Consider the following 25,921-nt stretch of genomic DNA (forward strand, 5'->3'; position numbering starts at 1 on the left):
GCCATCCATTTTCTAACCATATGGAATTACTCAGACCTGTAGAACTTGATAGCACTTACTGTTTAATTCATTTGCCACTGATCATCATATACTGTATAATTTTGTTTATATATGTATGTATAAAAAAATCAGGTTCATGGGTGGGTGCTATCTCCTTGACCTGTATCCTTGATCTCAGGATCATTCAGTTGGGTTTTTTTTTACCTTTTTAAAGACTGAAGAAACAACACACCCCCAAAACCCAAACATTTGCTATAGGGCCAGGGATTCATATGCATGTACATACATATGTGTATAATTTTGTGTAGAAATATATTCCTACTCCATCATGTCTGCTACTTGAGTGCAGATCCACATCCCCCAAAAGTACTTAGGATTTCAGATAGATATATAGAATTTTTCCTTTGAAATAAACCAAAATACTTTAAGAAAATGATCAATATTGCCCCTATACAGATGACACATAGATCTGTATCCAATGTTAATCTCTTTTCAGAGTTCCAGAATGTAGGAATGTCAAACAATATATAATCATCTTCCCCTTATTCCCTTCTACAAACTTCCCTACTTTTCTTGAGAATGTTATCATGCCAATCATCATAGTTTTACAATTTCAGAATAATTGCAAATGACCTGTTCTATCTAATATGCCTCTCTGTATTTTTCTCTCTCAGTCTGTCTCCATCTGTCTCTCTTACACACACACACACACACACACACACACACACACACACACACACACAGAGATATACACATACCCAATCAATGGTCAAATCTTGGTGATTCCAACTCCACAACACTTTTCATAACTCTCTCCCTTTGTCACACTCACATGACCATCAGCCAAACTCAATATCCTCTCATATAGATTTTAGTAGCTTCATATTTAAATTCCTTGCTTTAAAACATGTAAAGAAACTTATCTTAGGAAAACTTTCCCCAACTTGGTAGCACTCCACTCTATTATCTCAAATTATATGTATATATCTTAGCTCCTAATAGAATTAAAATACCTTAAGGACAGGAGATTTGTTTTAATTTGTCTTTGACTACTACATGTCTGTCACACACTAGGTAATTAATAAAAGTTCATTGGAGTGGATTTCAATATAGTAGGCAAGTAACAATTAGAAAATGCTTAGAGAATTAACCATTATTGACAATAAAAAGGAATGAGAACAAGTTGGAATGACTGGCCTTTCTTCTGAAACTTCCTCACCTACTTTTCCTCTTCCTCATCCCACCAGAATAGGATAGAAAAGGAATAGATAAGATAAACACCAATATACTGAATTGCTTTCAAGATACTATGAAAGGAGTAGTAAAGACAGAAATTCTCACACAAAAAAAGGTGGAATAACACTCAGTCCTTTAGAGGAAAATGGTAATATGTACAATGAGCTAATTTATTTTAGAAGAGTAAAATCCTGTCTTAAAATACTTCATAATAATATGGATTTAGTAACACTGCTGCATAATTTTTGTGTATAAGCATGTCCTAACTATAACATTTATCTCTTTATAACACAAAAAATCTATGTAATATGTATTGTCTCCAGTGCCAGAGAAGGTAATATATCAGGGTCCTTCCTAACTTCCTTATAACTATAAAGAACTATCCAAAAATATATGTAAACATAAAAATTTGAAAAGCATAATTGGAAGGTCATCAGTTTTCTCAGGTAAGTGTCGCTTAAAAAAATAAGTACCTTTAGATATTTCAATTATTTATTTATTTATTTGTTTGTTTGTTTGTTTGTTTTGGGGTTTTGCAAGGCAGTGGAGTTAAGTGACTTGTCCATGGTCACACAGCTGGGTAATTTTTATATGTTTGAGACCAGATTTGAACTCAGGTCCTCCTGACTTCAGAGTCGGTGCTTTATCCACTGTGCCATTTAGCTGCCTCTAGATATTTTATTTCTTAAAGTAGTTATGAAAAATCAATTTAAATTATTTTTTGCTTAATTTTTTTATTTGGAGAATTTGGAAATGTCATAAAACTGCTCCCCTTTGAACATAAAGCATCACCTTGTATTCCCAGAACACACATGCAAAGCATAAACAGGTAGCTTACATACAACCCTTTAAATGGGAACAGTTCAAATGAGATAAAAAAAAATTTTTGATGCTAAAAATGAACACAGCAAGATTGACCTGCATGGTTTAATTTGTACCTGAGGACAATTTAGCTGTCTCTATTGACACACATTCCCAAAGACAAAAGAAGCTGAGAATAAAGCTAGTTCACTTAACCCCACATTTTATGTTCCACTTCATTTCTTGACTTTAGACCTATTATTATCCACTGTTCAATATCATAACACACAATATTTGCATTCCATTCTCAAACAATTAGTATTGGAGAACTCCCAAAAATACTAGATTATGACTTCTATATTTGGCCCACAATACATGTTCTTCTTAATATTAATATTAAATTGATTTTCACTAATAAATATTCATATGGTACTAGCAAGAACTATTGGGCAATCATTCAATCATAAGCAGAGATGAAGCTTCTAAATCCTACTTCTCTAGAGAAGCAGATACCCTAACAGAAAAGAACATTTCAATGTTCATTTGAATTTTCTTGACCCAAAACCAAACAACCCCAGGGAGATTTGAAATTTTTTTCAATTATATTCATTCAATTAAAAGACCACAGAATATATTCTATATATTATATAGGTGAACTACGCAGCCCCTACAAATTATACTGCTAATTAGCATTCATTTTTCAGTAGACATAATAAATACGAAATTAAAAATTTCAGAAATTAATTTTCCTCTCTTTTCAATAGGATGAACTATCTGGTTATTATGATAAAAGTACCTGGTCAGTAACAGTGATCATAAGAAATGTAACAATATCCATTTATAGGTTCATGAAATACAGATTCTTTTGAGAATTTATCATGGAATTGAACAATCAATCTCATAAAACTGAGAATTCCTATTGAAAGAGTTTGAAGAGCACCATGATTAAATAAGTTAGTTAAAAGTGAGGTAGTGAAGCTTATATATATATATATGTATATATATATATATATACATATATATATTGATAAAGGGAGGAGGGAAAAGAGATAATTTAAAAGAGACTACAAATTTACTTTTCTTTAAACAAAAGATATTTTAGGCATTGCTTCAATGAGCTGGTTTATGGAAAACTGAAATAAACTATGAGTTGTTCCGAAACACCTTCAGAAAATTCCTCTACAAAACACTAAATAGTCTCTTTTATCACTCAGGTGAACATCTCTCTGTGCGGTATGTTTAAACTCAGAGATCCTGGGGGAGATGTATCAAAAAAGTACATGAGATATTAAAACTGAAAATGAAAAAAAAATGTGAGTTACTGAAGTTTAGGAATAGATAGGAATCAGTTCATTTAATAAATAAGAATGGGTTCATTTACTTTCAATTGTTCCCAGATCATCAATTACATCTCCTAACAAAGAAATGAGAATAGCAAAGCTGATGTATAATTTTCAACTACACTAAGCATCTATATTTTTTTTGCACCTGAATAGGTATAATACGTACTTTCGTGAACAAGTTTATGTTTATTCCAAATCATTTTTCTTGCAAGATTAAGTGAGGTACAGATCTAATAGTTAAAAGCAGAAGTTATTTCTTGGATCAGCTAGGCATTTCAAGGTAGATTTGAACTTTCTCCCCTACTTGTATTTAGGCACTCAAGTTGGCTGAGAATAAATAGAGGCACATCACTTAAAAGGCCTTCCCCATTACTAAGGGCTAGAAGAGACTTTTTATCATTTCACAAAAGTATGAATATAATGACAATGACTTTTCTACTGGAACACATACAAAGCTGACAAGACTACTGTAAAAATCTATCCAATTTTTCCTGAATACGTGCAAAAGCATCTTTTCCCATGTAGTCTACACGCCCTTCTTCCCATTTCCTCCTTTCCTCTTCTGCACTGGGTTCCTTGACTTTCTGTTGAATAGAAAGTTCAGTTACAGAAAAGGCCAAATCAACCTAAAAGAAATAAGATGACAAAGATCAGCATTTTCCTCTGTTGATCCCAACAAAGAATTAAACTCTTGAAGCACACTTACAGAGAAAGTTTTTTTTTTTCAGGATCATATTTATTAAGTGGATTTTCTAAAGACCTCAGAATTACATATTTACCAACTTCTCAGCATCATTTTAGTGTCATACACCAATCATTTTTTCTAGAATAATATTTGACTTACTATTCCACAAAACTATATGCAGAGACACACAGAGATACATATACATATATTACAACTTTAAATTCATAGGAAATAACTTCAGACTGCTATAAAGTTTTTAATGTGTCCATATAAATATAAAATTCTAAATAATCTATTCAAGATTGCTTGTTAAGAAAAATAGAAACATAGTGATTATCTCAATCTGATAATATTGCCACTTCATCACATATGGGAGGAAGAAAGAAAATGAAGTAGAAATATATATCTATGACTTTTAAAGATCCTGCTGTAGACAATATTGTTATCATGGCTTAAGAGTGTATATATACATAATGTATAACTTAAGTTCCTTTGAAATTGAAAACACATCCAGTTTCTTCTCTGCTTAATACCTGTGACTATTGTTTAGAAGTCTTGGAACTATTTATGTCTCTTTAAGTGAACATGTTTTATTTAGAAGGGAGATGTTTAAGTTCCAGGGATCTTCATAGCTTGTCAACTGTTTGAAAATACAAAGTATAATTTACTCATTCAAAGATTGAAAAAGGTCTTCCCTGCTGAGAATCACCTGCAACTTCATTCAAATTAGTATATGTGACTTTAAGATTTATTTCCATATTACCTAATAGTATTAGATCCTACAGTAAGTCAACAACAATTGTCATCCAATCAATCAGTGAGAATGTATTAAACAGCTACTATGAGACAGGCTACAAGGCATTGAAAATGCAAAGACAAAAATAAAATGATTCCTGCCCTCAAGGAGTTTATGTTCTGTCTACCTAATTTATTATTACAAAATACTGAACACACACACACACACACACACACAGATCATTTGTCAAATCAATGACATGCACTTAGGAAAAGTAAAGCAATATTGCTCAGTTATCAAGCTCATAACTTTAAATTAAATGATGGATATTCTGCTGCTAGTAATAGCTACTGCTAGCTATTTCCAAGCCCTTGGACTCATAGAAGCATAGATTCAAATCTAGAAAAGACTTGAATGCATGAAGAAAATGAAAAAGCTCCAGGAAGTTAAGTGCTTTACCTAACATCACAGAGATGGTCAGTAGCAGAACCAGGGTTTAAATTTTTGGAATTTGTATCTAGAACATTTTTACTTTACCACATTACCTTCCCAATAACTAAATAAAATCTTATATATCCAAAGGTTGTTCTTGCTCCAGGTTATAAAGAGTAAGTTTCAAACGGAGGCAGAAAACCAAAAGTACCAGTAATAGGTCAGAAAGTTTAAATTGGCATTCAATATATTGGTAAAAAGTATATATATATATATATATATATATATATATATATATATATATATACATATATATATATATTAATCCTCATTTCCAAAAATGAATATAAGTCCTTGAAATATTTAATGGAACTTATAAAATTCTTTTCCAAGAGTCCTAGGAAAGTTGAGTCACATGAACTATTGTGAAAAAGAAAAGAAAAATTAAGACTTTTAATGCCAAAAATGACATATCTAAGGAATATTTTTGAAACAAATGATTTTATACAAAATATTTCTGGGAGCAAATGCCTGTTAGAATTAATATTCTCCTGGGCCCTTAGTTTCATTATCTAGAGAACTCTTCTGCCTGTGGAACACAATTTTACAAGTGTTGGACTGGAATAATCTTTCCTAGAAGAAGGTGCTATTAAAAGATCACTCAAATTGTTATTTATGAGTTCCACTTCAAATTTCAACACTAAGTTCAGTTCCCAGGCACTTTGTTCTTTATCATTTAACCAAGAATGTAAGTGTATTAGAACCTAATAAAAAGAATGTAAAAACATGGTCTCTATTCTCAGAGTAGAAATATAATTAAAGAATCCTTTTTTAAGAAAGAAAAATATAAAATAACATACACACTTCATTTGAATCAAAGAAAAAACATTCATTTCTCTTTGCCAGATGATATCTCCTCATCTCTGAAAAACATTAGACTACTTTGTAATCAGGCATTCCTTATTAGAAAATTAATTAACTTCAAATTTATTATAAGATACAGTACTATCCTCTCCAAACAATAATAGCAAGCCCAATCCTTGATTTTTCCTCATTTAATATATTTTTAGCAAATTATTTTTAAAGCAAACATAATTATCACATTCAGAATTATTCATATATTCAATAATTAGGTCATGCAATAAATCAACTACCTCAAGGAAAATCTTTACTGAGAACAGGAATCTGCAATCAAAAGGGAGATTGGCATGCTCTCATTTTGGTGTTGTAAGATTTAAAAATAAAACATCAGTAGAATTGATTTATCAGGTGTATTAGACAAAGTGGGTCATAAGGGTTACATATATCACCTCCAAATTGTGTAGAGGATCAGGGTCACTGGTAAACTGTTCAGATGGTTCATTGTTTGGTTCCAGGAAACACTCAGGAGAATTGGGTTCCTCTTTATGAACTGGCTGCTAAGAATATAACCATTTTTCCATTAGTTAACAATTGTTCTTGGGTGACCATGTATTATGCAATATTGCAAAATTTATCAGCCTACAACAGTTAAGTTGGATGTTTATTCTGTTTTTAATTTTTCCTAGAAAAGACTAACCAAAAAGGATTCAACGTCCCCCTGCAAAAATAAAAATAAAGCTATGAAAAGGTAGATTGGCATGCTTTCATTTTAATAATATCAGAATCAAAAATAATATTGATTAGTTGACCAAACATAACAATGTAGAGCTGATTCATCAATGTATTTAACAAAATAGGACGTAAAAAGGGAAAATATCACCTCCAAACTGTGTAGAGGAACAGGGTCACTGGTGAACTCTAAAAGAGGTTCATTATTTGGTTCCAGGAAGCACTCAGAAGAATTGTGTTCATCTTTATGGACTGGCTGCTAGGAATATAACCATTATTTTCATTAGTTACAATTTGCTCTTGGATTATTAGGTACTACCAAAAAGTGTAAAACTTATTGGCCTACAGGAATCAAGTTTGGAGACCTGTTCTCGTTATTTTTGCCTCATCATCTCTGCCCCACCCTGAAAAAAACTGAAAATTACTATTAAATTTGTAGATTGACACACTTTCATTTTAGTAAGGTAAAGTTAAAAATTACTTTTAATTAGTTGACCGAACATAATATTGTTGAATTGATTCTTTTGTTGGGGTTTGGTGTAGCCAAGTTAAGATTGAGAGCTTTTTGAATAGTGAAAGAATTCACATACAGCCCTGGGATGTTAAACCTGCTCAGTTTTTATTATAGACAGATTTAAACCTCTTCTCCTTTTAGAGAAGAAATAAGCACTTTGAGGACAGGAGTGAATAACAAAGGGCTAGGTGAGGTTTGTTTGGGAGATAAGAGACTAAGAGAGACAGTCAGGGAGTGCTGGCTGGGCTGAGACTTTGGAGTCTGCACACCATCAGGCAAGGTTTCTATATATTCTCTCTCTATATATATATATTCTCTCTCTCTCTCTCTCTCTCTCTCTCTCTCTCTCTCTCTCTCTCTCTTTCTCTCTCTCATATATGTTCTCTAGCTACTGAAGGGTCTGGAGACTGAGGGCAAAGGGGAAATCTCTCTGCCTCTTATGTGACTGAAACCAGGTAAAAGGTTGAAAGTTGGGGATGGAACAATGGGAGGCAATTTACATCACAGGAACAGATAGCAGTTTTTACAAAGTTTAACAGTATAAAGAATTACAAAATCTGTTTCCAGTTACAAATTCCATAATTCCCTGCATCCATTCATCAAGAGTATGGAACAAGATGGTCAAGAGGGCTCCAGTTCATTTGTGGCCTCAGGCACTTACTGGCTGTGTGACCCTGGGAAAATCACAGTCCCCATTGCCTCAAAAAGAAAAGCTAAATTTCCCTCCCCACACCCCCAAGACTGGACATTATCCAAAATTATAAAGCTTATCAGCCTAAAATAATCAAGATGAAGGTCTGTTCCAAATGTTCTTTGTTCTAGAAAACACAAAAGAATCCTGTCCAAACTGTCCCACCTCCAAAAAAACCACACAAATAAAAAAATAACCCTCCTCTTTCTTATAACTTGAATTTTCCACAGCCTCATATTTAGTCCAAAGATCTAACTCCTGAAAGATTATTTAATGTACCAATAGGATGTGTCTACTAGACACTACTAGACTTTTTTTGTCAGTATATTACCATAAAATTCTTATCATAGTAAAGGATTTTTAGTAAACCAAATTTGCTGATAGTCTTGGATAATGGATAAAAAGATTCAAATGGAAAAATAAAATCATTTATTACCAAACTCTCATTCCCCAATCCCGCAAAGCTTTTATTTTATTATCAGAATTTGAATATGACAACACTAAGAGAATTGTAGATGGATCTTCTTCCATTCACAGAATTGATCATAGATTAAGAATTAGAGCAATCTATCTTCACAACTAGGAGTTCTGATAAAGGTCTATTTTCTAAAATATATAAAGAATTACATCAAATTTATAAGGTTACAAGTCATTGCCCAATTGATTAATGGTCAAAGGATATGAAAAGATAGTTTTCAAATGAAGAAATTAAAGTTTTATATAAACATATGAAAAAATGCTTCAAATCATTATTGATTAGAGAAATACAAATTGAAACAACACTGAGACATCATCTCACACCTATCAGATTGGTCAAGATGAGAAAAAGGGAAAATGATCAATGTTGGAGAGGTTGTGGGAGAATTGGGACACTGATGCATTGCTGGTGGGATTGTGAATGAATCCAACCTTTCTGGAGAGCAATATGGAACTATGCCCAAAGAGCAATATGTTCACACCCTTTGACCCAAGAAATTATAAAAAAAGGGAAAAGTACTACATGTTCCAAAATATTCATAGCAGCCCTTTTTGTAATGGCAAAGTATTGGAAATTGAGGGGATGCCTATCAATTGGGGAATGGTTAAGCAATTTGTGGTACATGAATACTATAGAATACTATTGTCCTATAAAAAAACCATAAATAGTTGGACTCTAGAGAAGCACGGAATGACTTACGGGATCTGATGCTGAGCAAAGGGAATAGAGCCAAGAAAAAAATGTGCACATTAACAACAACATTGTGAGAGGAATAAACCTGATGGAAGTAGCTCCTCTCAACAGTTCAAAAAGCTAGGACAACTATATTAGACTGACTATTGACTATGTTATCCCCATCCAGAGGAAGAAAAACAAAACACACACACACACACACACACACACACACACACACACACACACATATGCACACCCAACCCTCCAGAATCTAAGAAACATTTCATAAAAATTATCTCATGTATCTCTTTCCTCTTAATTCTAATTTCTCATACCAAAAATAATTGATACTAATCTGTAAATGTGTTTATCAAAATATGTATTGGAAATGTTAACCTTATTGTTCACCACTAAGGGGAGGAGAGTGGCAAGGGAGGGTGGAAGGAAATTTTGTAACTTGAAAATATGCATGTGCAAATGGATGAAAATAAATAATTAAATTTTAAAAAATTAAAAAAAGAATTAAAGCAATCTTGGGATGGCCATTTTAGTTGAGATCTTTTATTTTACAAAGAAACTAAGACCCATAGAAGAGAGGTGACTTCTCCTAACGTACTCTAAAGTCACAAAGATGTAGAGACAGTGCTTTTGCTTCTTCCAATTTTAAATCTGGTTTTCTTTCCATTGCACAACATATCCTTCTTGTCTGGTTTTTACTTAAGGCACAAGGAAATAAAGAAATCACAAATTAATTAACTGCTTTGCCAAAGCATATTGACAAGTGCATTAAAAAAGAAGAAAACTGAAAAGTTACTGTCCTTATAGTCTGATATTCTATGCTATCAAAAGTAAGTTTTAAACATATATTTCTATAACAAGCAATTAGAAATTCCCCTATTGACCAAATTAAGGAACAGAGAATAGTGGGCAAGATACAATCAAAGCACCTCTTGGTAATTAAGGCAATTATAATTTGAAGAGGGTACATAGAGACTACTTCTTTAATGGCAAAAGAAAGGAAAGAAAGAAAGAAAGAAAGAAAGAAAGAAAGAAAGAAAGAAAGAAAGAAAGAAAGAAAGAAAGAAAGAAAGAAAGAAAGAAAGAGAAAGAAAGAAAGAAAGAAAGAAAGAAAGAAAGAAAGAAAGAAAGAAAGAAATCGAAAGAATGTCTCCCCTCCAACCACCAACTCTTTGACACCTTGCCCTCTCCCCATCCTACGCTGGGGGCTATACCCTTCTTTGATTGGACAAGTCAGCCATCACATTTCAGATCACACCTCCAGATAGACACTACTATTCAAATCTAGAGCTCACAAGTATGTGAGAGTTCTGGCTCTCTGGCTTAACTCCTCAATGCTAGAGTAATTCTTAACTAAGAGAAATATCATTAAATGTGCTTGCTAATCTAATTGTATTTTGCTCTTAAGGCCAAAATCTTTGTTAACATTCATCCTTGAATATGACAACACTGAGAGAACTGTAGTTGGATCTTCTTCCATTCACAGAACTGATCATAGATTAAGAATTAGAGTAATCTATCTTCACAGCTACGAGTTCTGATAAAGGTCTAATTTCTAAAATACAGAGAGAATTAAGACAAACTCTGTGAAGGTTAACACATATTTATTTCTAATAGGTCAAACTCAACCAGAACCTCTCCTGATTTTGGAGAGATCCAACTTTCACAATGACAATGCAGGTAGGCAAAGAGAAGGAACAAAGAAAATGCAATTGTTTTTCATTAAATAGCAAAACTAGACATCAATCTTGAGTACTCTTGAATTAACTATACTCTAATTTGCATAACAATACAATTGAAATGTCTGGGAATGCTAATGCCCAATTTAACAATTAATAAATCACTTGTCAAGTACCTACATTACATCCAACAGTGGTGAAAGAAGTACAAAGAATTTAACAATCTCTACCCACAACAAACTTACATTCTGTAGGAAAAAACTGCATTTCCCAATCAAAACAAAACAAAAAGAAATTCACAGTAAATACCACATAGAAAAAGGGTTTTGTTTTTATTTTCCTGATAGATCATGGTAGTGACTTAAAGGCATTATTTGGTTAGGGAAAGGAAAGGGAATAAGCTTTCATTAAAACCCTGCAACTGTTCTAAGTACAAATATTGTCACTTGATCCTTACAACATTCATGGAATGTATGTGCTATTTATTATCCCAATTTTATAGATAAGGCAACTGGCAGAGATCATGTGACTTGTGTAAGGTTACATAGCAAATAAGTGTCTCAGGTCAGATTGGAATACAGGTCTTCCTAAAACTAGGTCCAGTACTCTGACTCCATACTACTGTTAGAAAGCAATCAGCTGGGGCAACTAGGTGGCACAGTGGATAAAGTACCAACCCTGGAGTCAGAAGAACCTGGGTTTCAATTCAGCTTCAGACATTTACTAGCTATGTGACCCTGGGCAACTCACTTAATTCTGTTATCTCAGTTTCCTCACCTGTAAAATAAGCTGAAGAAGGAACTGGCAACCCACTCCAGTGTCTTTACCAAGAAAATCCCAGATGGGGTCAAAGAGTTGGATCTGACTGAACAACAAAAATGTGCTTGATAGTGGAGATTCAAGACAAAAAAAAGAAAACAACCCACTCTTTTAAATCACTTACATACATAAAGATTCTATAAAATGCAGAATGCTGAAAAAAGAGAGAACCCCTAAAGTTCCTATGACTATCAACAGGTTCCAGGTAGGAAGTAAGAATTCAAGCATAGAGTCTGGAAAAAGTTGATACTTTGCTTCCTTTCTGTTCATTTGGCTTTTCATAGATATTGGTATTTGTGGAGAAATTCAATGAAAGCACTTTATAAAAGATAAATTTTATAAAAGATAAATCTGTTTAATCCTGATTCTCAAACTGATAAGCAATCTAGGAAAATATAAAAATGTTACAAAGATGGCTTTTCAGAAGAACAAAGGTAGCTACGAACATACATACCCCAATACAATTTATTTTTGAATCTTGTTTTACCCCTGCTGCAGTTAAAAAACCAAAAGTTCATATAGTCCAACCCCTCACTTCATGGACGAAGAAATCTAGCACTCAGAGAGGCCAAATGATTTATCTAAGGTTAAAAAAACTAGTAAGTTAACTTACATTCAAACCACGAAGTCAATAATAATAATAATAATAAGTTAAATAATAATAATAATATTCAATAATTATATAGGCATTGGATGTTATAGAATACTTTATATTTTATCCTTCCAATAACTGCTAGTTACTAAAAATATTACAAAGGAGGAACCTGAAGTTCAAGGAGGTAAACATTTGCTAATGGATATAAATAAAACTCAGATCTCTCCTAACTTCAAGTCTAGTATTCTTTCCATGTTAGCACACATTAAGTTTCCTTTAATACAACAAAACACAATTCAAGTCTTTATTAACTCCCCTATTAAAGACAAAAAGGTAATGACTACCTCAAATTCCACTTTCTTTCATAGGTTCTTCTCATTTCCCCCAGCTGCCAGTACCATACATCTAAATTCTATTCATTTTTTTTTCTTTTTAGGTCCAAGGGAAACAGAGTTAAGGGGTGACACAGGACCAGTCCAATGGTGTGCTCAAGATGAAATAATAAGAACCACTACCCTAACAATAGCAGAAAAATATATCAGTCCTTGATTTATTGTTGCCATTCATCAGTCCAATTGAATTAAAAACAAAACAAAACCACATACCATTTAGGAAATGACTAGGGAAGGAAAAAAGCAACATTTGTAAATGCCAGTGTAAATACACAGTTGACAAACTGAATTGCATTTTAATGAACTTGATAACTTTTTAGAAATTATATGTAAGACTGGAAGCACCTTAGTCATTAATAGCATTTTCCTCATTTTATCTTCATTTTCTTAAAGATTCTTGGTATGGGAGAAAGAAATAGCACAAGCAAGGCAGGGAAAGGGGGAAAACAGAAGGAAAAGAGGTTTTTTTTTTAAACTTACAAAATGAATTGAAATTTGAAAAAAGCCAAGAAACCACTTTAAGTCAAGAACTTTTTAAAATATGGCATATTTTAAATACAATGATAATTTTCACACATTTAAACAGGTTTAAAATTTATATTGCAGAAGAGCACTAATCAGAAATTTCATCATTTCTTATGATCTCATCAACTTACTTCAATATCATATTCATAAGTAAGTGTTTTAAAAATAAAATTCCCAAATTTTTCCAACTTATTTCAGAACACTTCACATATTATTCAGGCCTTTATTTATCCTTTTCAAATTAGCATAAAAATTAATGGTAAATAAAGCAATTTGAATAAAATATCATTTTTGTTTAATCAAAATAATTTCTAAAAATTTTGATTTGCATAAGATCACAAATTTTTTCTTGGGTAGTCTCATTAATAGCAAAACTCCATTATTAAGTATATTTTTCTCCTTTACTGACTAATCTTTCTGGACCAAAGTCATGGATTGTAACCATTCTAAGAAACAGTGACTGCCCACCAAGGCAAAAAGTTCATGTACATGTCCATAAAGGAGGATATATTAGATTCAGTTTTTCATTAATTTCCCATTTAAAAACTCCAGATATATACTGTTTGCCCTTTGAGTCACGTTATCTTGAATATTAACATATCAGTTCTTTCTACTTTGCTCTTATCCTACACTAATGAAACAATGTCAATCAACTCATCCCCTTCATTTTCTAGCTGACTTTTCTTAAAAGCTTATGATTTTTCTTTTTTAATTTTTTTTAAAATTTATTTAAGGCAATGGGGTTAAGTAACTTGCCCAAGGTCACACAGCTAGGCAATTATTACATGTCTTAAGTCACATTTGAACTCAGGTCCTCCTAATTCCAAGGTCAGTACTCTATCCACTGCACCACCTAACTGCCCCAGAAAAAATGATTTTCATGGACATCGCAATAGGGAGATTTGCACATTCAATCCATATTTCCCCTTTTTTCTTAGATTTTTCTGTACATATTCAACTGTATTTTATATAAAGATATTAATATAATATGATTCAATTATGGTGTGACATTAATACAGTTTAATTTAAATAATAGTTGAATAAATGAAGTGATTTCATATCTAACAATTGTTTTAACATGGCAGGAGTATAGTATCAGAATGATTTCTAATAAGAACAAAAACTCAAGAAAATATTAAGAAATGAGTCAAGTATTAATATATGTCAGTAACTCTAAAAGAACAATGTAAAAACTCTGAAACTACAAATGAAAAATTGTAAAAATTGGCTATGCCATGCCAGCACATATTTCCTTTTCCCAACCCTTTCTAGTTCTCTTGCAGTCTAGTTCTCCTTCATTAAAATTCAAACTATTTGAAAGTAGGGACTGTCTAGTTTGCACCCTTGTATTTATATCACTAGCACTCACCGGAAAGTCTGGCTTCCTAATTTGTGCGTTGATGAAATCCTAATAATTTGTCACATACTGTATCCCTAAATTTTTCTCCTTTAACCTTCACTTTTCTCTCCCCAAACTTAAACTTACAAATTGCATACTTCTAAACACTGATTCTTTTGCTATTTATTCGAGATGAGAATTATACTGATAAACAATTTGGCATATGAAAGTAATAAATTTGAAGGGCCTGACAGATGCCTTTGAACATCTAGGAGATCTGAAATAATTATTTGGAAAAAATCAATGGTTTTATGTTATATATTATTATAGAGATTTATTACATAGAAAGCTTCTCCAAAATAAAAATTCATTATTTGTATTTACTGAATGACTAATATTCATAAGGCTCTATAGTATGCAGAGTTGCTGATGTTCAGCTGTTTCAGTCAGATCTGACTTTTAATGATCCTACTTTCTTGGTAGAGATTCGGGAGTGGTTTGCAAATTCCTTTTCCAACTCATTTTATAGATAAGGAAACTGAAGCAGAGTTAAGTGACTTGTACAAGGTCACACAGCTAGTATGTATCTAAAACTAGATTTAAACTCAGGAGGATGAATCTTTCTGACCACATAACATGCTAAAGAAAAACAAAAATTTTAAAGACATTATTCTTGCTCTCAAAGATCTTATGATCTAGATAGGGATGCTCTAAATCATCTGTCTATGTTATCATGCTCACAGTGTGCTACTTAATAATCGTAGGGTTAAAGATTGGAACTATGATTTCATTATTACAATGAAATCCCCATGAGGAATTTCCTCTACTGAACTTGCCCTACTGATGAAAGTCATTGCCATAACAGCAACTATACTCTTAAACCCATACTTTTGCCTAAAGTCCCTACATAGTATTAAATGAATTGAGAAGCATCACACAACTTTTATATTCCAAAGATGGGAATAAAATCCAAGTTTTCTTGTATTTAAGGTGAATTCACTAGGTTGGTCAGTGGACATAGATCTGGAGTCAAGAAGTTCTGGGTTAAAATCTGAAATCAGTCACTTTTTAGATGTATGATATTAAGAAAATCATTTAACCTCTGCCTGCCTCAGTTTCGTCATCTTAAAACAGGGATAATAATAATACTTATCTACCAGAGTAGCTATACAGATAAAATGAAATAATATTCATAAAGTGCTTCACAAGCTATATAAGGGCTAATGTTGTTTTTGCTCCTTAGTAACAAAAACCAAATTAATCCATTTTAATTGCTTGTCAATTTGTTAATTATATACATATATATATATATATATATTATTTTGCTAAGTGGTTTTGTTCAGATTGCAAATATGAGTAAATTAATGCATGAACTGCATTTGATTTTCTATGTCTTAAGTTTAATGAAACCTAGTCATTGAGGAGGCCAAATTTAGTCAACACTTTTGGTTTTTGGGTTTTTTGTTTTTGCAAGGTAACAGAGTTAAGTCACTTGCCCAAGGTCACACAGCTAGGTAATTATTGTCTAAGGTCAAATTTGAACTCACGTCCTCCTGACTCCAGGGCTGGTGCTCTATCCACTGCGCCACCTAGTTGCCCCTCAGTCAACACTTTCAAGTAGTTACAGGTATGATCAAGGTGCTTTGCACTGCTTAATAACAACTATATTTATGCTTATAAGACATAAATTTTAAAATATTTTTTCTGCAACAGACAGGACTTCTGTCTTTAGGTAATTTATGTAATGCAGAGATAATATTAAGACAAAAATGAGAAATAATGCAATTCTATAATTTTATAGTATTTAGGTATTATTTACATACATGTATTGACTGAAGCTTTTTTTAATTTAATATATGAATAATACAACAACACTTGGACCACTGCCTAAAGTCCTGATTACCATATATCAAGAAAGTGACAGTGACATTGGAAAAAGATAAAAGAACAGCTAAAAAACTTGCATTATGAAAATAGTTTTCAAAAATTGTTTTTAAAAATAGTTATACACAAAGACTATGAAGATCTTTATTATTATATTATTCAAGAAATGGTTAACGTGACTGAATTCTAAAGCCTAAGAGAAACAAATTTAAGACAAATAATACAGAAAATTAGTCTTAAACTGGCCCTACTGTTGGACAGTAAATTGGTCCCTGAGCTGGATAGAAGGGAGTAAATGACCCTGCCAATTTATGCAAAAAATTCTGTAATACATAATTTCATTAATCCTGAGTTGATTCAAATTCATAATTCTGTCCTTTGAATATCAATATTCTCCTAGAACTATTCTGTGACTATGGACCATGGAAAACTATAAAGGTATTAAAATTGTAGGTAACTAAAAAAAGCAATCTCTCTCTCTCTCTCTCTCTCTCTATATATATATATGTATGTATATATACATATATATAGAAATAGATACAGATATATATATATATATGTGTGTGTGTGTGTGTGTGTGTATGTATGTATGTATATAGGATGACTATAGGCTGTAGCTTAACACTATAATAAGTAAAGTTGTCACAGGAAAAGGTGATCTGATTATGCACCTAAAGTGAAAATTTAAAAGATGTATTCTTTTAAACTCTGCATGTGTATTCAGTAAATACTAAAAGATCTAAGGTGTTGAAAGAAAAGGCATTAGTTTGTGCTGTCATTCATGTGCCTATGAAACCTGCATAGTTTACTGAAGTCATGCCAGGAAATCGAACAGCTTCCATTTGAATTCTCAGGAAAATTTTGAAGATCACCTGGCAAGATAAAGTACTGGACTCTGAGATGTTTTCTATAATTGAATTGCCAAGCATTCAAACCCTGCTGCACAAAGTACAACCCCAAATTGCTGACTATGCTATTCAATGCAAAACATCCATTTCCCTAAAAATCTATCTTATCAAGAAGGAGAAATGATATAAGAACACTCAAGGTCTCTCTAAATGAATTTGTAATTGATTGTGAGAGATAGAAGAACCTGGCACAGGACTACCCAGCATGGCATGCCTATCTCAAAAATGGAAGGCTCTGTTCTGTGTCAGCAAAGCAAAGTTGCAGTAGCTCAAAAGAAATGAGATGTACAAATTAAGAGAAAAATCTCCACTCCTAATGGACTATTTGTGTCTGGCTTATGGTAGCTTTTATATTGTTCTAATTATCCTAGAACTTTTTGAGTTTTTAACAGTTTGAGCAATCATAGTTGGACCCACTGGACGCACTACCTAGATCTTAGAGATATTGTTTTAGTCCTCTGAACATGAAGAACAAAAAGTAAAAGATCTAAAGGTCTCCACTAAGTACTTGGGGTAGAGACTCAATTGAAGATTTTTGAAAACTACTTCCTTTTCTTGTTTGTTCTTTGTTCTAGAAGAAGACCATGATATCAAGGAGGTGATGCCATGACATTCATGTGAATTGGAATTGAGTGAAAGGGTGCTGTGCTAAGTCACCAGCTTCACTTTCTCTTCTGGAGTCAAATGGGTCCAGTGGCCAGATATGAATCAGGACAACTTAAAATATCCTGGATACAAGAAAATCAAGGCAAGATTTTCCCAGGGTCACACAGCAAGTTGTTATCAGGTGTCTGAGGCCATATTTGAACTCATGTCCTCCAGATTCCAAGGTCAGTGATCTATCTGTTGTGCCACCTAGAATCAGATTAAGTCATACCTCTGGAAGTATAATCTGCCATGATGAAATCAAAGATTTTCAAAAGAAAGCATATTTGAACTTTGAGGAAACTCATATGTAGAAAAGAAAGAATACAGGAAATTCGATTTATTATATCATATAATTATCAAAAGAAAAATATTGCAAAAGATCAGGAGACTGAAAATCAAAAAAAGGCAACTTTCACTTCTGGCCTTTTAACTATACAAGCTTGGCTGATTCTCTAAATGTCTCTTAGTCTTAATTCTAAACCTCTAAAATGGAAGGGCTGAATCAGAGGTCTTTTTCCAGCACAGAAATTTTGATTCTATGAGTGATCAGCAGGTGGTAGTCAAGGAACACAAACAATGGCAGCTTTCACACAGAATGAAAAATATCAAATTCATTTTAAACCCAAAGACTATCTTCTATTTAAACACAAAGATATCTAGTATTCACTGTATTTGTATTTTGATCATTCATATAATCTGTCCATACTTTCTCATCCTGTCTAATTCATATACATATCTTCTCCTTCCTCTGATTCTTTTAATATAAGATAGATACTGGGGAAACACTCAGTTGATCATCAGTAGCATCTTACTCTTGTATGACTAGCCCACCTCTCTTTTGGTTTTATAAGTCTTTGATGATATAATTTATGCTCTGTCTCACATATAAGTCATCATTGTTAATAATAGACTAATGTCTACTTATATTACTCATGAAATTCTCTTTTGATCAATAGGTCATGTGAGCCTTCTGATATGGGGATTTGTGATTCATAGCTACATAGTATTATAAGGAGAATTTTCATTTTATAACCATGGAACTTTGTGACAATGGGCAGAAAGGGGTAGTTTAAAATTCTGTGTTGTTTCTTCAATGATATCTAGTGCATAGTCCTATTTAATTCTGGGCTCATTATCTGTCCAAATTGTCTGCCCAAGTCATATGTGGTGATGGACGCTACAATAGATAACAATCTCGTCAGTCAGTATTCTTCATCTACTTTATTTTATTACATAAATGGCTAAGATGGTCAAGTGCTACAGTATAGAGTAAAACTGCTGCTATTGTAATGGGGAAAAATGCTTGATAGGCATTTAAGTGTGCTATAAACATTGGCAGTAAATATTGATTTTTTTTTAAAAAATAGCATCAATGAGTCTAATATCCAACAGCAGGATGGGTTATGGTTTTATAAATAATTCATCATTAAACTGACCAGTGAGTTATTTATAGTATAACTTGAAAAAATCAGACACTTTTTTCATCTTCATCAGGAATATTCCATTGGTCAACTTCAGAATACTATCCTCTTTGAATATTTTAATGATAGAAGGACAGGGTCTGAGACAGAACCTAAAAACTGTCATATACTTAGTATAAAAAGCTTCTGAGGAAGGAGCTACCAATACTGATCTGAACTTTCTCTCAAATTTATAATTTTAGAGAGCTGTCTGTAGAACTAAGAGACTATATTTAGTACAGGGTGACATAGCCAGTATAAATCAGAGGTAGAGTTTAAATCGAGATATTCTTGACTCCAAAGTCAGTTTTCTATTACCTTTATTTGAGATTAGAGTTAAAGTCAGGAAGTGCTACATTTCATGTTAAAACTTCAATCTTGGGGCAGCTAGGTGGCATAGTGGATAGAGCACCATTCCTGGAGTCAGGAGTACCTGGGTTCAAATCCAGTCTCAGACACTTAATAATTACCTAGCTGTGTGGCCTTGGGCAAGCCACTTAACCCCATTTGCCTTGCAAAAAAAAAAAAACAAAAACCTCAATCTTGATCTTCAGAGTCAGAGGGAGTCTTATTTACCTCACATTTGCTTATATGAACTCATCGATTTAGGAAATGTTGGATCATGAAATTAAAAACATCTTCATTTTAATAACCATTGTGAAGTGTGATGTTTTCAGAATACTCAAAATTGCAGGTGACTCAAAGGATAACAGAAAATGAAAGTACTCTCATAATTTGTGTAAAATTGTGATGGATAAACAAGAACAATTAATGGTCAAGAACTATATAGTATAAGAAGATAGCAGAATATAAGAAAACAGAATACAATTTTTATCAGTTTCTGAAGTAATTACATGATGAGACCTTGGAGCAACTGAAAATTGACATAAATGATGTTTTACATATGATTATTTAGATACTTTGAAGTATATAAATAATAATAAGCTTAAAATCTTAAATTAAATTTCTTCAATATATAATATCAAGATTTAGATCAGATTCATACAAAAGCATCACTATCTTGACATTTCCATATCCAAATTCATCCTTATATATAAAACTTTTAAAACCCGTCTTCAAGAAACTGAGCAATTCTTTTGAACATGGTTATTTAAATTTAGAAATCCATTCTAATAGCATATAAAACTATTGCATATAATAGAAATGGAATGAATGAATCACATTTTTTATTATTTCAAATATATTACCTCACCAATCTGATATCTTATTTTTGTTGGCTGAAATAATTTACTAGATACATTAATAATATATATAACTTTAGATGTATACATCAAACATTTAAAATATTATTTAGAAAACTCTTATAAATGTACTTAGAAATTTCTCATAAATGTATAAAATTAATACAAATTCAAATAATATTATTTAAAGTTACTTTAAAGTTATACCAAGGGCTTTACAAATATCTCATTTTATTTTCACAATTACCTTGGGAGATAGCTATTATTACTCTCCCCATTGAAAGGAAGAAAGGAAGAATCTGTTAAGTGCATACTAATTGTCAAACTCTGTACTGTGTTTCATAAATAGTTTTCAATTAGTCCTTTCAACAACTCTGAGGGTTGTTGCTACTATTATTCCAATTTAATAGTTAAGGAAATTGAGGCAGAGTCCAGGGTCACACAACTAATAAGTTTCTAAAGCTGGATTTTAATTCAAATCTTATAAACTGCAGGTCCAGTGTTTTGACCACTGTGATATCTAGCTGCCTCTATCAGAAAACACAGAGGTAATGAATATAATGAACAAACACCTGGTATTTGAATCAGGAAGATATGAGTTTATGTAACACCTTTGATACATACTGGCTGTGTAACTTCAAGCAAATCGCTTAACCTTACAGTATTGCAGGAGATATTTCTGAGAAGTTACTGACTTATACTGATAAAAGAAGGCTCATTGGAAACTTCAGATGAAATCTTAGTATATAATTTATAATATAATGTATTAGTATATAATATATAGTATATAATGTATTAGTATATATATTATATTGTATATAATATATAGTATAATAAATGAACAAATAAATAGATAACAGAAAATAAAGAAATAGATGAAAAATAAAATAAAAATGAGTGAATGAATAATGACTGAATAGGTAAATAGATAAATCAGCACATGTTGGCACTGGAGTCAAGGTTTTTTGGTCCTAGTGGCTATAAACCTTAAAAAAACACTTACTGCAGTAGGTTTTTAAAAATGCAAAGAATAGCTGCAGTAATAGGAAACTGCAACAATCAGGCAATTGGGTTCAACTGTGAGTCCAAAGAAAGCCAAAGTGATGCTGAACCACTCATACCCAAAAGCTGCCATGGACCAAATCATAACAGAGTAGAATTCTCTGACTCTTTCAGAGTGTAAGCAGAGTGGTGTATCCAGCAACATTAACAGGTCAGAGAAAATATTTGGGGTGGCAAACATTAGCTCCTCTCAAAGCATTCTCCACCTCTGTCTGGGTAGAAACTTTTATTGACTCTGCTTCCAACCTATATAAACCAAGAGGTTATTGTGTACTTACATCTTTCTCATTCACCTCTTCTGGTGTAAAAATAGAATATGTTCTTTCTGGTGTCTGACCTTGAAAATCCTGAAAAGGCAATAACTGCTTATCATTTTGGCTTGAATTTGAACTTTTCCAAGGCTCACCAGCACCACAAAAAGAAATCTAAAATAAAATAAAACAGAGTAAATTAGACAATGAAATGTTTTACTTTTACACCATAATCATTTAATTACTTCCTACATTACTTTCTAACTGTATTTGCTAATGCAGTGTTTATAATTTGTATTACTTTTCTACATTTGATCTACATTCTGCCTTTGACCATAAACACTTGATAAATATCATCTTTTTTCATAGTAGAAGGAAATAAGAATCTATTAAGTGCCTATTATATATTGGGAACTATGCTAAATGCTTTACAAATATCATTTCATTCTCACAACAATCCTGGGAGGTAGGTAGTTGAAGTAGACAAGTTAAGTGACTTGCCCAAGGTTACATTTTAATAAATGTTTCGCTTTTCATTTGAAGTCAAATCTTCCTGACTAGGGGGCATCTAGGAGGCACAGTTAATAAAATGTCAGCCCTGAAATTAGAAAAGTCAATTTACTAAGTTCAAATCCAGCCTTAGATACTTACTAGCTTTGTGACTCTGGGAAAGTCACTTAAGCCGGTTTGGTTCAATTCTTCATTTATAAAATGAATTGGAGAAGGAAATGGCAAACTACTCCCATGTCCTCAAAAAACCCCCAAATGGGATCAGTTAATCCAACAGCCTGAAACAACTGAAGATACTTCCCAACTTCCCATGTTCTATCCATTGTTTCATCTATCTAACCATCAGGTCTAAACAGAAGATTTAATAGAATTACTCTACTAAATAATAGGAAGTGCTTAGTGTTTTCTTATAGGTCCTATTCAGAATTGTATAAAGGAATCTATAAATTCTGAAACAAAATCTATCCTATTCCTTACTTACATTATATTTGCTTATATTAAAGCAAAACACTAATCATCTTAATTTATAATTTTCTGAAAACATCTATGTGAAGACTATTTTTTTTTCAGTTGTTGCAAGGCAATGGGGATAAGTGGCTTGCCCAAGGCCACACAGCTAGGTAATTCTTTAATGTCTGAGGCTGGATTTGAACTCAGGTACTCATGACTCCAGGGCCTGTGCTCTATCCGCTGCACTACCTAGCTGCCCCATGAAGAATATTTTCTAGGCAACAAAGATAGACTTCTAGACTTGGAAGTAGAAAGATCTGATTTCAAATCCTGACTCAAACATTTACTAGATATGTAATCCTAAAATGAGGGAGTGACCATTCCTTCTAGTTCTAAATTAATTATACTATAATTCCATAATACTACTACTAGTGTCCAGAAAAGTGAAAAGTTATGATTACACACACACACACACACACACACACACACACACACACACACAAAACACAAATAAAACTTTTCCAAGGGAAATGTTATTTCATATAATATTATATACACATATTCATATAAAATACATAAAATGCTTTTCTTTTACAAATAAAACACCTTTCTGTCACATATATTTACAGAAATATTCCTTTACATATACATATTTAATATTTTATACACAGTCACCTATATCTGTAGATGATTTGAAAACAATAGATGTGTTCAGCATTTCTGTATCTCCACAACCAAAGAATTTCAAGTTGTCTTAAGATTCTTTTGGCCTTCAAAGTAGTAACTGTGACTTTTCTGTTACAATTTTTCCTAACTCCAACTACCTTATATTTGATCCCAGGATACAGATTAGAGAGATTTAAGTTATCCATGAAATGAACACTAACTTCTTATTCCCACAAGCTAAAGCTAAATTTACTGAGGATTTTTGGCTGATTGTTGTAGGCAACTTAAAGTAATAACGAATTTTAAAATATTGCATAAGCTGCTGTACTGCCTTACCATAAATTCATGGATACAGTTCCATGTTATGACGTGATAGAACATTAAAGATTGGTAAAATGCATTAAAGCAGTAAAATGTACATATATATATATATATATATATATATATATATATATATATATATATATATATATGAAATTTGGCAAAGCAAATTCCCCACTACAAAGGGGGACTGAATATGCATGATTATAGGATTTTCTTAAGTTAAGAATTCACTTCTTTTGTATTATATTTAGTCTTTACACAGAAAAATAAAAACAAATCTATCCTAAATGTCAATCAAAAAAGTAAAGGATCCTTCTGAAGCACTTCTGGTTGCTATTTCAAATTTGATTTGAAATGAGAAAAAATTCTATTAAAACTAAACTGTAAAAAAACTAAACTAAAATGTAATCTGCAATCTATTCTAGTGACCTACATATCAGTGACTTTCTGAGATGGTCTCTAAAAAAATTTAACTACTAATTTAAATAACCAATTTTAGAAATCATTCTCATACTCTCTTAAACAATACTTTCTTTTTCTTGTCACTGAATTCTATGCAACCAGTAATTTAAAAAAAAATATGCACCATTAGCATTGTACAAAGATGAGTGGTCTTAAGAGTCAGAAGACTTGAGTTTTAATCTCAGTTTTAATCTCAGGTAGCTGAACCTCACAAGTCACTGAATAAGGTCACTTTGGCCCTATTTTTGCTTACCTATAAAATATGAATAAGGATGCCTTCCCCTGTCCTTGTTATTTTTTAGATTGTTCTAAGGATTAAATCAAATTACACATGTCAAAGTGCTAGATCAATTCAATGGGATCAACATCTTTATTTTTGAAAAATAGGTGATAGTAGATTAAAACCACCAGTTTACTTACTGTTCGTTCTTGAGATTCAAGTTCTGCTACATGCTGGAGTTTATTGAAAAAAGGCACAATGCTCTCATCGTATATTTTCCACCAGAGTTCAAGAAATGAGATATGATGCTGAGATTCTGAAGTTAAGTTCTCCGAAATCACTGAGCCAGTCTGACGGTTATATTTGTAATGCCAAGGCTTTGATGGCCCCAAAAAATGGACAACTTTTGCATCCGAGCCAAATCTTGGAAAACAATAATAATCTATTTTTTTACTTGAGTGATGACATATCCAAGTAATTTATTCAACAATTAAAAAGTTCTTAAAAAATGAAAGGGACCTGGGAGATACTTTCAATGCCTTTTTTATCGAAAAATCGCTTTATTATGGAAATCACTCTCATTTTTATTGAAAATCAATTCACTACCAACTTAGATTAAAACTATTTTTTCTCATCAATATGTCAAGGAACTCTGATTCATCTATGTGAGAACTTCAGACCTTAAAAACTCCCCCCCGACTGGGACATGTCACAGACTATTTAAAATAGAGATTTAGAGTTTTCAGAGGAGCACATCTGCAACCATACAGTTTATATACTTTATATAATGTCAAAGGTTGAGTTTGTTTCCAAGTCTTCCTAATCCCAAATTCAGCATTCCATCCCTTATGCCATACTCACTTTCATTTTTAGTGAAAAAGTTCTGATGCTTAAAATAGCAAGAATATATTTTTTAGGGGAAAAGGCAGTTTTGTTTCATATTTTCATATAAACTTTACTGGGAAAAGTGTTTATCTGGGAGCCAGAGGATGTAAATTTTAATCCTAACTATACCCCTAAATGACTATTAAATCTTAGACAAGTCACTTAACTTCTTTGGTCTTCAATTGTTTCCATTTTTAAGACTTCTAGATTTAAACTAATTATTCTGTCTTTTTGAGAATCCATCTAGTATGGTTGCTTTGAAATCAAAGGACTTGAATTTAAATTCTGTCTCTGATACTTATCATGTGTATAACCTCAAGCAAATCCTTCAATTTTCCTGGATTTCAAAATTACTCATTTATCAAATGAGCAGGTTGAATTAGATGGTCTTTGAGGTCTCTCCCAGGTCTTCATCTTTGATTCTATGCACTTATTACTTAT

At 32.2% G+C, this 25,921-nt stretch overlaps 1 protein-coding gene across 5 annotated transcripts in view; it reads right to left on the reverse strand.

Annotated features, from left to right (window-relative positions):
- Positions 1 to 533: 533 nt before the first annotated feature.
- Positions 534 to 25,921, reverse strand: part of GYG2 (glycogenin 2) — a 52,403-nt gene continuing 27,015 nt past the window's right edge. Inside the window, exons 6-10 of one of the 5 annotated variants that reach the window (XM_074213630.1) lie at positions 24,796 to 25,018; positions 21,991 to 22,137; positions 6,975 to 7,082; positions 6,544 to 6,648; positions 535 to 4,006 (exon numbers count right to left, since the gene is read on the reverse strand). In XM_074213630.1, coding sequence (XP_074069731.1) covers positions 3,845 to 4,006; positions 6,544 to 6,648; positions 6,975 to 7,082; positions 21,991 to 22,137; positions 24,796 to 25,018 — 745 coding nt within the window. In that variant the 3' untranslated portion in view covers positions 535 to 3,844. The other 4 variants (XM_074213629.1, XM_074213631.1, XM_074213632.1 and 1 more) reach the window with 4 other exon arrangements.

The sequence above is a fragment of the Macrotis lagotis genome, chromosome 1 (genome assembly GCF_037893015.1).
Source record: "Macrotis lagotis isolate mMagLag1 chromosome 1, bilby.v1.9.chrom.fasta, whole genome shotgun sequence".
Classification (NCBI taxonomy): Eukaryota; Metazoa; Chordata; class Mammalia; order Peramelemorphia; family Peramelidae; genus Macrotis; species Macrotis lagotis.